General features: G+C 43.6%; 1 protein-coding gene across 1 annotated transcript in view; it reads right to left on the bottom strand.

The window, feature by feature from the left end:
- The window catches only part of KIF17 (kinesin family member 17), a 40,341-nt gene extending 25,466 nt beyond the window's left edge, over positions 1 to 14,875 (bottom strand). Inside the window, exons 1-5 of the mRNA XM_032211298.1 lie at positions 14,624 to 14,875; positions 10,705 to 10,851; positions 10,188 to 10,289; positions 7,468 to 7,657; positions 3,483 to 3,935 (exon numbers count right to left, since the gene is read on the bottom strand). Of these exons, the coding sequence (XP_032067189.1) occupies positions 3,483 to 3,935; positions 7,468 to 7,657; positions 10,188 to 10,289; positions 10,705 to 10,851; positions 14,624 to 14,854 (1,123 nt within the window). The 5' untranslated portion in view covers positions 14,855 to 14,875. The remainder of the gene's footprint in view (positions 1 to 3,482; positions 3,936 to 7,467; positions 7,658 to 10,187; positions 10,290 to 10,704; positions 10,852 to 14,623) is intronic.

The raw sequence follows: 14,875 nt of genomic DNA, 5'->3' as shown, positions 1-14,875 counted from the left end.
GTGCTCATGCTGTCTAGACCAGTGTTTCTCAACCTTGGCGACTTTAAGTCCTGGGGACTTCAACTCCCAGAATCCCCCAGCCAGCACAGCTGGTCTAGACATTGAAACACTTGGGCAGCAGTTTGCAAGGAATTCAGCCTGGCTGGCAGGTTGCTATGTTCTCCTACTCCACAATTCTTCTGCTGCTCTTCCATCCCACTTTTCTCTTTCAGGAAAGCCAGTGACCAATCAATTTATGGTACTTCCTGAGAACAAGTCTTCTAGGACATATATATATATATTTATATATGTCTATCATTGAATTGAATAGTGAGAATTAAAAGCATTGAAGTGTAAGCACAACAATCAACGAAAAGTAAAATTCCTTTTTATTGCCCCGTTCTCTTTATGTTTTCTAGAGTTTTACAGCTGTCGGGATTACTGTAACAGCACAATGATTATAACACTTAACTTTTAATTGGCTGGTTTTTTGAAAATTGGCAGAAATTTGCTTTTAAGTAAACATTACATTTTTCCCCATGAGCTGCAGTGAATTAAAAAAAAAAGAATGAAATGATGTACTCATGAATTTATTAAAAAATAAAAACATGGGGGAAACATAACCCAAAGAAAAATAGCAAGGTTATTTTTAGGTTTCTTCTGGGTTTTGACCTAGTGACTTTCTATTCGGAAGGCAAGCATTCTAACCTTTGTGCTTAATACCATTCCTGGTAAAAGTAACACTAGAAGATATTAGAGATTATAGCAATCCCTGATTTAGTTCAGAGGGCATTCTTATTTTTTTTAAATTAATCAATGAACTGCTGGGATTATCTTGTAAGAAAGTAGAATGGCCAGGAGCAATCAAAATCAAAAGCCCTTCATGGTATTGGATCTGGGTACTTGAGAGACCGCCTGCTGCCAATTACCTCCCAAAGACCCATTAGATCACACAGGGTCGGCCTCCTCCGGGTTCCGTCTACCAGCCAATGCCACCTGGCTGCTACCCGGGGGAGGGCCTTCTCTGTGGCGGCTCCGGCCCTCTGGAACGAACTCCCCGCAGGGATCCGGACCCTCACCTCTCTCCAGGCCTTCCGAAAAGCCGTCAAAACCTGGCTTTGCCGGCAGGCCTGGGGTTGATGAGTTCCCCTCCCCTCTCGACTTGTGTGGTTGTGTGATTCTTGTTTGTTTTAATTATTTGTATTCTGCTCTATGTTCCCCTTTTCCCCCTTTTGAGTTGTTCGCCGCCCTGAGTCCCTCCCGGAGAAGGGCGGCATACAAATAATAAAATTCAATTCAATTCAATTCAATTCAAAATACCATGTGAGGAAATGGACTGCTTTAAAACTGCAGGGGAAAAAAAAATCCCACTCCAAGAGGTCAAATTTGCAATGGGAGGAGGTAAGTATAGAGTGACATTGCCTGGTGTTGACTTAAGAAATGGTTGCTGGTCTATTCTGACAATCAGGTAACCACACAGAGCAGATAAGCCCAAGGTAGTTGGAAAATGGTCCTGGCAGCAAGATTATTCCACTAATTATTTTATAATGATTGAATCTACCCCCACTTCTAAGAGTTGGATACTGTCCACATTAACTCCGGATAGATGAACTTTCAACATTTTGTTTCTCTCGTTATTTTGGCGTGGGAAATATATGGTTATATTTAGCTGTCACGGGCAATCTAGATTTTGTAACCACAATTTGAGGGGAAAGCATGATTTCCCAGAATTTACAACACAAGTACTGAATTTCTGGGAAAATGCCATTTGCTCCTCACCATTTTAAGATACTATTAAAAGTATCAATGCATCATGGAAAAAAAATGGTTTGCCAGCCTTAAGGGCATCTAAGAAAAAACTCAGCCAAAATACTTTTTGGAAGTTTATTAGATTCCCCCAAAGTATGTTAAAAGAGAAATTAGATATGATCCTTTCCATGCGTGAGATGCAATAAACACAAAGGAACTCTAGTACGCATGCTAAGATTACTCTCATTGGGAATTCTTTATTGGTTAGATGTTATTACTAGGGTGAATTACAGTAGTTTTTTGGGGAAAAAGTTAAAGTTGAAACAAGCTAAGGGAGTACTGGATTGTATTCCAAAAATTAGGATTTATCAATGTATAAAGATCTTTTGATAAATTGTGCCTGGATATCTGTGTAAAAATTATTACATTTGTGTAGCAGATTCTAAATGTTGGTTCAATGAAACTTGTTGAATTAGCTCTCTCTGTTGTTAGAATGGCAAGATCGGGATAATATCATTTGATTTGATCTTTTTCATGGAAATATCAAGGATGGAAATCTGAGGCTTCTTTACAAGCGACACACATTCTATTATTTGAAAACAAAACAGTTAAGAAGAAATGTCTAGAAGAAATGTTTAGACTGTGTTTGTTAAAAATCTATACCGTGTACGGGCTCTGGGAAGTCGGGGGGGGGAGGGAGGTGGGGCGTTAGGGGGGAGGGTAGGGGAGCGGGGGACATATACTATGTGTTAGATTTCAACGTAATGCGATTTCACATGTATACTGTTTCTCTTTAATATCTCCGTAAAAATAGGACAAGCTGAATACATTGACATATAGTAGAAATACACCAAGGGGAGGAGTAGAGGGATAGAAGAAAGAGGGGTAGAGAGGGCAGGAGAGAGGATGGGAGGGAGGGTGAGAAGGAAGGGAGGGAGTGGATCGGGAGAGAGGAGTGGTAGAGGGGGAGGGGAAGTAGGGTAGAGGGGAATGATGGAGGGAAGATAGAAAGTTGGAGGGGGCGGAAGAAATAGGTGTATGGAGAGCGGAAGAGGTATATTGGGTTTCTATTTGAGTTTGAGTTTGAGTTTTATTTTATTTATATTTCTGGGGGTATTGTTGACAAGAGGAATTGCTGTGATTATTGTTTAATGTTGTACGGCCCTGGTTATGCACAGTATATATGTGACTGTATGAAAATGAAAAAATGGAAAATAAAAACATTTTAACGGGGAAAAAATAATAAGAAGAAATGTCCTTGGAAATAAATAAGAAAATATACCCAGTGTTTTTATTCCTTCACAAACATTTTTCATTTTGTTCCTCTGGAACCCTTGTATCTCTCTAGTCCAGTGTTTCTCAACCTTGGCAACTTGAAGATGTCCCGACCTCAACTCCCAGAATTCCCCAGCCAGCATTCGCTGGCTGGGGAATTCTGGGAGTTGAAGTCCGGACATCTTCAAGTTGCCAAGGTTGAGAAACACTGCTCTAGTCATTGAGTGCAACTGTTGTGAACGTATTCTTAATTTTCCCTTTCACTTGTCAGACAACTAACAGAAAGTGGGTGGCATCCCCCCTTTATAATAATGCAATGACTGCCATTATTGAAGCAGATAATCTGCTTTTCAAGCAAATGACCCAAGGAACTAATGCAATTGAGCTTGGTCCCTTTTTTGCAGATGCTTCGTTACTCAAACTAAGCAACATCGTCATTATTAAGACAATTGTACCATCGCCATCTAAATGGGCCCTACCTTGTAAGTTATTCAGGTTCATCTGCTGAGCCAAGATAGTTTTCAAATGCTTGATCTCCTCCTGGTACTCCCTCAGGAGAGCATCTTTAGGGTCTTCATTGATGCGAGGCTTGTTGCGGATGTTCTTGGCTCGGTGGGCGTAGCGCAGACTGCTAAGAGTCTCATCGTAATTGTTGTCAGCAGGAGACAAGCATGCCACCATAAGTGTCTTGGTGTTACCTCCAAGGGAGTCCTGCAGCACTCGAGTCAGCTTGGAGTCTCGGTAAGGCACATGCCTGCATCTTCCATCTGCCAGGGCTGAGATCACATTGCCGAGGGCTGAGAGGGACAGGTTGATTTTGGTGGCCTCTTTGAGGCGCTCACCAACAGCTCCCGTTTTGGACTGCCTCTCACTCCCGGCGAGGTCTACCAGATTGAGCTTTGAAGCTCTCAGATGATCTTGACCTCTCTCATCTGCGTAAAAAGAATGAATCTGGATTGATCGACCTTCTTGGAAGAGGAAAGTATCTCTTGAATTGTACATTATAGCTTTCCCCAATCTGACGTTCGTTAGACTACCTGGGACTGTATCTCCCAGGCAATAAGGTTGTTAGCTCATCTGTTACAGTCCAACCTCATCTAACAGGTATCAGATTCAGAAAAGCTGCTCTAAATTGTGAGGAATGCGTACTTCCTCTGCCAGTGATAAGAAAATAATTTAGGTTTAGGTTTAGGTTTATTCGATTTATATGCCGCCCTTCTCCCAAAGACTCAGGGCAGCGTACAACATTAAAAGAAACACATAATACAGAAGTTAAAAAAAAATTAAATCGAATATCCCAAACCCAATTAAAATTGACAATGACATTTTTTTAAAAGAATTAAAATTAAAATTAACAGTAATCAATAATTTGTTTTGTTTTGTTCAGGCCTGGCTGGCTTGCTGGAAAAACCAATTTTTTAGGGTGTGTCGGAAGGACCGGAGGTCGGGGATTATGCGAAGCTCCGGGGGCAGCTCATTCCAGAGGGAAGGCGCTCCCACAGAGAAGGGTCTCCCCCTGGGGGTCGCTAGCCGACACTGTCTAGCCGACGGCACCCTAAGGAGGCCAACTCTGTGGGATCGCACTGGACGGGGGGAGGCTACCGGTGGCAGTAGGTGGTCTTGCAAGTACCCTGGGCCTAAGCCATGGAGCCCTTTAAAGGTCATAATTAGAACCTTGAATCGCACCCGGAAGACAACCGGCAACCAGTGCAGGCCGCCTAAAAGGGGTGTAACATGGGAGCACCTAGGTGCCCCCATGATAACCCGCGCAGCCGCATTCTGGACAGTTGAAACTTCTGGGTGCTCTTCAAGGGCAGCCCCATGTAGAGAGCGTTACAGTAGTCCAGGCGAGAAAGGACAAGGGCATGAGTGACTGTGCACAGAGCATCCCGATCCAGGAAGGGGCTGTTCATTTCAGGTGTCAGAAAGCACATTTTCAGGCATTTCAAAAACTGAACCATGTGGATCACATCTACTCAAAAATAAAATCCCATGATAATAAAGTGATGAAGTCCTTGAATGGACTAGCGCACTCCATTCCTCTATTACAATGTTCTTCTACATTAAAATGTATAAGGGAAATGTTTTTTTTTAAATTTTAAACATTTATATGGCTGCCCAACTCAACCATTGGTTAGAACAAAAATGAACGTTAAACAAGATAAAGAAAAAAAGTTACACATCATTAAAAATAACTCAGATGTGTAAAATGGCAAACTGAAGAGCTTGTGTTTCAGAAAGTTAAGTTAAAATATGATCTAGTTTCCTTGGTAACACACATCAGGCAAAGTGATTTTGATTTGGTATTACATGTGAATTAGGTTTCTACTAGTTGCTCAGCAAACTGCGATTAAAATAATTTTTGCCTTAACTATGTGAAACCAATGAGATAACCTGATTAGGAATACATGAGATGAAGCAGCTGTGCACAATTATCTATGACAGTTTAAGAGAATCAGGAGCATGATTTTAAGATTTGTAATCAATAATCTCTACAAAGATTTCATATGTTCCACTCTGCAATATCCTTACAGGTAGCTTGTTATTGCTTAGATGAAAACTGTCTTGTGTCGGGGGAAAGAAGAAAGAGGTAAGGAGAGGAGGATGGAAAGGAGAGAAAGAGGAGGAGAGAGGGTAGGAAGGGGAAGAGGAAGAGCAGGAGTAGGAGAAAGGTACGGGAAGAAGGAAGGGGAAGGAGAGGAGGAAGGAGGAAAGTAGAGAAGGGAGGGAGGGAGGGAGAAAGGAAAGGGAAAGGAAAGGAGGATGGGAGAGAAAAGGAAGGAGAGAGGGTAGGAAGGGAAAGAGGAAGAGCAGTAGCAAAGGAAGAAGGAAGGGGAGGGAGAGGAGGAAGGAAGAAAGTAGAGAAGGGAGAGAGGGTGGAAAGAAAGAGGTAAGGAGAGGAGGATGGAAGGGAGAGAAAAAGAAGGAGAGAGGGTAGGAAGGGAAAGAGGAAGAGTAGGAGTAAAGGAGAGGTAAGGGAAGAAGGAAGGGGAAGGAGAGGAGGAAGGAAGAAAGTAGAGAAGGGAGAGAGGGTGGAAAGAAAGAGGTAAGGAGAGGAGGATGGAAGGGAGAGAAAAAGAAGGAGAGAGGGTAGGAAGGGAAAGAGGAAGAGTAGGAGTAAAGGAGAGGTAAGGGAAGAAGGAAGGGGAAGGAGAGGAGGAAGGAAGAAAGTAGAGAAGGGAGAGAGGGTGGAAAGAAAGAGGTAAGGAGAGGAGGATGGAAAGGAGAGAAAGAGGAGGAGAGAGGGTAGGAAGGTGAAGAGGAAGAGCAGGAGTAGGAGAAAGGTACAGGAAGAAGGAAGGGAAAGGAGAGGAGGAAGGAAGGAAGTAGAGAAGGGAGGGAGGGAGGGAGAAAGGAAAGGGAAAGGAAAGGAGGATGGGAGAGAAAAGGAAGGAGAGAGGGTAGGAAGGGAAAGAGGAAGAGCAGTAGCAAAGGAAGAAGGAAGGGGAGGGAGAGGAGGAAGGAAGAAAGTAGAGAAGGGAGAGAGGGTGGAAAGAAAGAGGTAAGGAGAGTAGGATGGAAGGGAGAGAAAAAGGAGAGAGGGTAGGAAGGGAAAGAGGAAGAGTAGGAGTAAAGGAGAGGTAAGGGAAGAAGGAAGGGGAAGGAGAGGAGGAAGGAAGAAAGTAGAGAAGGGAGAGAGGGTGGAAAGAAAGAGGTAAGGAGAGGAGGATGGAAAGGAGAGAAAGAGGAGGAGAGAGGGTAGGAAGAGAAAGAGGAAGAGCAGGAGTAGGAGAAAGGTACAGGAAGAAGGAAGGGAAAGGAGAGGAGGAAGGAGGAAAGTAGAGAAGGGAGGGAGGGAGAAAGGAAAGGGAAAGGAAAGGAGGATGGGAGAGAAAAGGAAGGAGAGAGGGTAGGAAGGGAAAGAGAAAGAGCAGGAGCAAAGGAGAGGTAAGGGAAGAAGGAAGGGGAAGGAGAGGAGGAAGAAAGAAAGTAGAGAAGGGAGAGAGGGTGAAAAGAAAGAGGTAAGGAGAGGAGGATGGAAAGGAGAGAAAGAGGAGGAGAGAGGGAAGGAAGGTGAAGAGGAAGAGCAGGAGTAGGAGAAAGGTACAGGAAGAAGGAAGGGAAAGGAGAGGAGGAAGGAAGGAAGTAGAGAAGGGAGGAAGAGAGAAAAGAAAGGGAAAATAAGGTGGTGTTATAACAGGAGGAAGGGATGGTAAACAAAGCAACCCAAACTGTATATTATAACCTATTAAATGAAATAATAAATGTATAAGAATGATAAATGTAAAGAAGAATTATGTGAAGGTATACTTAAAATGGTATGTAAGAGAATAAAAAAATAAAAATTTTCTGGGGAAAAAAAAACCTGTCTTGTGGCAGCCCGACCTTTATACAACTTCCACAGATCAATTGTGGAGCAATTACATTTTCTCTTGATTCTTCTCTCCCTGATTCACCAACAGCGACCCTGCTTTATGCTATCCCAACCCACCTCCTCCTTACCCATCTACAGTTCATGTTTACCTACAACGTAGATTTCCATATTGATGGTGAAAATAGAATGGGAACGCGAGGAGTCCTTGTTCATCAAGGTATAGCCCACTGCACGGTTTTTCCAGCCTGTCTCCATGATCCGCTCGCACTGGGCGATACTGTGTATTGTGTGCTGTGAAAGTCCCTTCACATACACCCCTTTCTCTGGATGCTCTTTCAGCTGCAAGGAGGGTCAACAATTACAATGAAGGCTGCAGAGAACTGTACAGACTAAGAAATGGCCAGAAGCTCTGTTTTGTCAAGTTTTAAGACAGTAATCAGGTGTCCAGGCAATTGCGTATTTTGGATCCAGAATACAATAAACACAAAGTGAATAAAGGGGATTTAGGTTTTATTGTTAGCTCAAGCGTAACATAAAAAGCACACATACCATGAAAGATGATACCCAATTCTCTTATAAGCTGCCAGGAGCTCCAGCAGAGATGTCCAGCTTTCACAGTATCACAGTATTGGGTTTTATGTGGAAGCCCCCAACAAAGAGCTGAGGTGGCGCAGTGGTTAGGGTGCGGTACTGCAGGCCACTTCAGCTGACTGTTATCTGCAGTTCAGCGGTTCTAATCTCACCGGCTCAAGGTTGACTCAGCCTTCCATCCTTCCGAGGTGGGTGAAATGAGGACCCAGACTGTGGGGGCAATATGCTGACTCTGTAAACCGCTTAGAGAGAGCTGAAAGCCCTATGAAGCGGTATATAAGTCTAACTGCTATTGCTATTGCTATAAACAAACAACTCCACAATTTTTATCAAAGCTTGGCATTTTGACTTCATGGCCTTTGCCATGGTCAGGGGACAGCAGGATCTGCTCAGCACATGATTCTGGGATGGGAATTGAACGTCTGAGACTTTCAAGGTGGGAAAAGCTTTGAAACTACACGAAGATCCCCCACCTCTTGAAATTTGAAATTTAATAAATTTGTATGCCGCCCAATCCCGTAGGACTCTGGGCGGCTTACAGAGACAAGATAAAAAAGTAAAAATCAGGAATAAAAATATACAGTTATTAAAAATAACACACCATCCATTCTGTCTAGATGGGGCTGGACATTGTTCAGCAGCCCCAGGCCTGCCGGAACAGCCAGGTTTTAGTGGCTTTTCGGAAGGCCGAGAGAGTGGAAAGGGTCCGGATCTCTACGGGTAGATCGTTCCACAGGGCCGGAGCAGCTTCACCTTCGTTCGGTCAGCAAGAGTGAAAAAACAAGCAGGCTAGCTCAAAATGAGCTCTGCACTTTTAGACTTTTTTTTAATAGGAAGGAGAAATCAAAGCAAGTCACCAAACTTCTCAAAATATCAGTGGTCTTTCACACTGCCACTAGAGGCTCAAGGTGTAATCTAGCAATAGCAATAGCAATAGCCATTAGACTTATATACTGCTTCATAGGGCTTTCAGCCCTCTCTAAGCGGTTTACAGAGTCAGCATATTGCCCTCAACAACAATCCGGGTCCTCATTTTACCCACTTCGGAAGGATGGAAGGCTGAGTCAACCCTGAGCCAGTGAGATTTGAACAGCCGAACTGCAGAACTGCAGTCAGCTGAAGTAGCCTGCAGTGCTGCATTTAACCACTGCGCCACCTCGGCTCAATCTACCAGAAGGAAGATCTTGAATATACAATACAGTATAGTATAATGGTGCTTTACTACTAAGTGAATGCCCTGCTACTGAGCATCCGAAAGGGATAAATTCTCCTTTCTTATATAATTCGTTTAAAACCATTTCAAATCATTTAAAAACAAAGGCAAAAACTAATACAAACTAATATAAATGTAAGTAAAAGTAAAAGAAACAGAAAAGGGGGGGGTCACCGACAAATGCACGCTAGACAAATGCGCGCTGACAAAACCGTGACGACAAAACCGCAACGTCAAAATCACGCCCACGAAAGCGCGCCGACAAATGCGCGCCGACAAAATCTTGTTATCAACAAACTACATAGTGGGACACGTATACGTACGTTATCACCCTAACCCTAACCCTAACCCTAATTGTGCTTGTCGCGCTTTTGTCGGCGCGATTTTGGCATCATGGTTTTGTCGTCACGGTTTTGTCGTCACGCATTTGTCTAGCGCACATTTGTTGGGTCACGCAGAAAAGGAAGTGGTTTTTGATCTCCTTTACAGCAGTGACAAGTACAATTATAGATTTACATCTTTCTCTAAGTTACATCATGACTCTTTTTTCTATATCTCATATAATCATCAAAAATAGTAAGTTCATTTTTTTCTATTTCACACAAAAAGTCTATAAGGGATTTCTAGTCAGCAATAAACATTGATATTGTCTTTTTTTCTAACCAACAGGTCAATTTGTCCGTATCAAGAAGTTGTTTTATCTTCGGTAACCATTTCCCCATTCTAGGAAAACGCACATCAACATAATAGACATGCAGAAATCTGGCCTTTCTTGATTTTAACTGACGGGGAAACATTCAGAACCCAGAATATTCAATAATTTGTCGCTTCAGAACGGAGAGCTTGATCACCCTGATTTATTGCTTAATTCAATGAGCTACTTATTTGGCAAACCTGTCTCATCTTTGATTTCATGTCACTAATAAATTTTTCATTGTATAACAAATATTCTTGACATAATTTCTTTTGCTCATAGAGAATTGTCAGAGCTTAAATTTCTGGCATCGTTGGGTTGTTTGACTTACTTCATACTAAGTTCTTGCCCTGTTAGTCTGTGGTCCTCACCTCCAGTTTGTGCTTGGTGTTAGGACCCAGGAGGTCTCTGATTTCTTCATTATAGATCTCCAGATAAGAGGCTCTCACCAAAAACTTGGTGTTTTCTGCACACTATAAAAAAATAAAAGGAAAAAAATATTTCTTAGATTAGCAATAGCAATAGCAGTTTGACTTATATACCGCTTCATAGGGCTTTCAGCCCTCTCTAAGCGGTTTACAGAGTCAGCATATCGCCCCCACAGTCTGGGTCCTCATTTCACCCACCTTGGAAGGATGGAAGGCTGAGTCAACCCTGAGCCGGTGAGATTTGAACCGCCGAACTGCAGAACTGCAGTCAGCTGAAGTAGCCTGCAGTGCTGCATTTAACCACTGCGCCACCTCAGCTCGACAAAAGAAATGGGAAATAGCAACATGCATAGCTGGCTGGGGAATTCTGGGATTTGAAGTCCACAGGACTTAAAGTCGCCAAGGTTGAGAAACACTGAACTAGATATTCTTTTGTAGATTTTTTTTATCAATAATATACCTGCACACTCTCAAACAAATGTTCAAATGCTCTGGGAATGATACCCTTCTGGGAAGGTGGGTCCAGAACCCCTTGCATGGTAAAGGATTTCCCACTGCCTGTCTGTCCATAGGCAAAAATGGTCCCATTATAGCCTTCTGTAACACCCTGAAAAAGAAGAAATTGATCAATCAGAATAACAATAAATAATTTGGTCCTTGTGTGTTTCTACCTCAGTATCTGTCGTGTCTTACTGGATGCCCTACATGGCATCGGACCTGGGTACCTGAGAGACCGCCTCCTGCCGATTACCTCTCTCAGACCAATTAGATCGCACAGGTTGGGTCTCCTCCGGATTCCATCTGCCAGCCAATGTCGGCTGGCGACTCCCCGGGGGAGAGCCTTCTCTGTTGCAGCTCCGGCCCTCTGGAACGAGCTCCCTGTTGAGATCCGGATCCTTACTACCCTCCCGGCCTTCCGCAAAGCCACCAAGTCCTGGCTGTTCCAGCAGGCTGGAGGGAGCTGGGAAGCATCTACCTCCACAGAAATTGTGAATGTTGGTTTTGTTTTTAATATGTTGTCTTTGTCTTGTTCCCCCCTTTTCCCTTGTCTTTTGTGAGCCGCCCGGAGTCCTCCGGGAGTGGGCGGCATACAAGACAAATAAAATAATAATAATAATGATTCTTTTTCTAGCAACCTAATCAGACACATAATTGTAAGAGCCAAGGTGGCGCAGTGGTTAAATGCAGCACTGCAGGCTACTGCTAGATCAGCAGGTCAGCGGTTCAAATCTCACCGGCTCAGGGTTGACTCAGCCTTCCATCCTTCCGAGGTGGGTAAAATGAGGACCCAGATTGTTGGGGGCAATATGCTGACTCTCTGTAAACCGCTTAGAGAGGCCTGAAAGGCCTATGAAGCGGTATATAAGTCTACTGCTATTGCTATTGCTATATTCCTTGAGTTGTCCTAGATTTAATAAATAATAATAATAATAATAATAATAATCCTCTCTTATTTCCTTTCTTTCTTTTCTTTCTTTTTGTAAGCCGCCCAGAGTCCTTCGGGATTGGGCGGCATATAAATTTAATCAATAAATTTAATAAATAATAGAGTTTCAGCAGCCTCTTCTTATAGAGACAGAAATAGAATCAGGAAACAGAAATTGAGACCCATTATCTAAGCATCTTTGGGCAGGTGCTTCAACAAAAACAAAGATGCAAATTAATAGGGAAAGTATTCAGTGGCTTGCAGAAAGACATCACCTAACTTCATGTAAATTCTGCAACTGACAAATTTTGAACAAGCAGAACAGCACAGCTTGCTCCAACCTGGAACTAGAATTCTCATTAGCAATAGCAATAGCAATCTGGGTCCTCGTTTTACCCACTTTGGAAGGATGGAAGGCTGAATCAACCTTGAGCCTGATGAGATTTGATCTGACAAATTGCAGTCAGTTGGCAAGCAGCAATAGCAATAGCAATAGCAGTTAGACTTATATACCGCTTCATAGGGCTTTCAGCCCTCTCTAAGCAGTTTACAGAGTCAGCATATCGCCCCCAACAACAATCCGGGTCCTCATTTCACCCACCTCGGAAGGATGGAAGGCTGAGTCAACCTTGAGCCGGTGAGATTAGAACCGCCGAACTGCAGAACTGCAGTCAGCTGAAGTGGCCTGCAGTACTGCACCCTAACCACTGCGCCACCTTGTCCCCAGGGAACACAAAAAACTAGCAGGAGAAAAACAAGGCAGACAAATACAGAATTATGAATGGGGGGGGGGAGGGATTTGATTGCCAGCACCCATAATTTGAACTAGACTCTGACTCACGTAGGGAGCCAGTGAAGAACCTTGTGATGGAACAAAACACAGAAAGACCATGAAAACCCCAGGCAACCTGAACAACACTGCTGTGGACCAAAGTCAGGGATGGAAAGAGGAACCGAGAACCCCTATCAGGACACTACTTTAGTAATTTTAGATTGAAACACCCCAAACAGATGTAAATAAAGTCACAGTATCTTCTGTTGAGCTTCTCTGGCATCCTATGAATATTATGAAATGAAAATTTGCAACTGTAAGATCAGTAAATGGGTGTGAAGTCATCTGTCAATGCGCAGAGGAAGCTAGAGAATTGTCCCGAGACAAACGGGGAAATAACGGAGAAGGAGAAGGGTAATGAAGCCGTAACTCAGCTGTCTTAGCAATAGCAATAGCAATAGCAGTTAGACTTATATATCGCTTCATAGGGCTTTCAGCCCTCTCTAAGCGGTTTACAGAGTCAGCATATCGCCCCCAACAACAATCCGGGTCCTCATCTCACCCACCTCGGAAAGGATGGAAGGCTGAGTCAACCCTGAGCCGGTGAGATTTGAACCGCTGAACTGCAGATAGCAGTCAGCTGAAGTAGCCTGCAGTGCTGCATTTAACCACTGCGCCACCTCGGCTCAATTATTCTCAACAAGATTGGCCAAAATTGTATATGGGAGTAAGAGGTGAAAGAAAGAGAAAGGGTGAGGGGAAAATAAACCTGATAATCTACGGCGGTAAAGGAGTAACATTTGCAGTCATATTTCTATCTGGGAACAAAAATTAAAGGTGCACGGGTTTTTTTTTGTGGAAATGACTAGGTAGAAGTTGACTGAGTTTAGGAGTTTATGTGACACAATTTGTCAGCCTCTGTTTTGCTGCTTGCTTTTCGGCTGCCATTGAAACGGGGAGGGAAGGCATGGTATTGGGGTGTGGGAAATAATCTGTGCAGGAGGATTGTTATCTGGGAGTTGATTTGATTTGATTGATTTGATTTATTGCATTTCTATGCCGCCCTATTCCCAGAGGGACTCAGGGCGGCTCACAAACCAAAGTAAGGCGGGGGGGGATACAAACAGGAGGAAAACAACAGACAAACAACAACAACAATTTAAAAACAATCAACAACCACACAATTCGAGCGGGGACAGAAACTCGTCAGCCCCAGGCCTGTCGGAACAGCCAGGTTTTAAGGGCTTTGCGGAAAGCCTGAAGGGTGGTGAGGGTCCGAATCTCCACAGGGAGCTCGTTCCAGAGGGCCGGAGCAGCCACAGAGAAGGCCCTCCTCCGGGTGGTAGCCTATCGGCATTGGCCAGTAGATGGAATTCAGAGGAGGCCTAGTCTGTGGGATCTAATAGGTTTGTTGGAGTTGTTCTCGCCATCTGCGCATGTGGCAAGGAGGGGAGTTTCCCGCCAAGGCCAACTGTCCGGCACACCAACCTGATGATGCTTTTGAAGATGTCTCCCACCTGACACCTGTGGAGATACTGGATTGGACTATGGACTGGGGTTACCAAGGGGAGGGGAATGGGTCATGTATTGATATCTAATGCTTTCGCGCGTTTTTGCTCAGATCCGGCTTTGCTTAGCTTCTATTTACTTATAACCAGTAAAAGTACTCTTTAATTCTGCAAAAATGGAGTTGAGTGGTTTCTTTCTTGGTTATTAAGTGAAGCAGCCCTGACACAATTGATCAGGGAAAGTCAGTTTAACCTAAGCCAGGGACCGTTTTAATTGAAAAATTTAACCCAGTTGATTGGTTACCCCATTCTTGGCATAGTCAAATATATTGTGCAGAACTAGACATAATGTCGTTTCTGAACCATAGGTATAGCTTAAGCCAGTGTTTCTCAACCTTGGCAACTTGAAGATGTCCGGACTTCAATTCCCAGAATTCCCCAGCCAGCATTCGCTGGCTGGGGAATTCTGGGAGTTGAAGTCCGGACATCTTCAAGTTACCAAGGTTGAGAAACACTGGCTTAAGATGTTGGGTGTTACCAGCCAATCTTAACCATATTGATCCAATTTAAACCATACGAGCCACAATTTATCATGCTCTACCTATTCTTTCAATATTTATGTACTATAATTAATTTGTTTTGACACCAATAACGCCTGGTCACTTCCACTCACCTCTATCACTGGGTAGGCAATTTCATTGTAGATCTGTTCCGTGTTGTGATTCAGGTAATAGGCCCCATCAAAAGTAAATTGTTTCGGAGGATCCTCTTCAGCTGTAGGGTTCTGTATGAAGCACTGACCACGGGCACTGTCCATATTAATTACTACTTTGCAGCCAAGCTGTTTCTCACGTTCATTCAAAGGGCGGCAACGCACAATCACTTTCACTGCTTCTGAGGCCATGGCCAAAACCCATGAACTCCG

Source organism: Thamnophis elegans, chromosome 2, assembly GCF_009769535.1.
Source record: "Thamnophis elegans isolate rThaEle1 chromosome 2, rThaEle1.pri, whole genome shotgun sequence".
NCBI lineage: Eukaryota > Metazoa > Chordata > Lepidosauria > Squamata > Colubridae > Thamnophis > Thamnophis elegans.
Note: the sequence above shows the minus strand (reverse complement) of the source record. Positions and strands in the feature narration are given on the sequence as shown.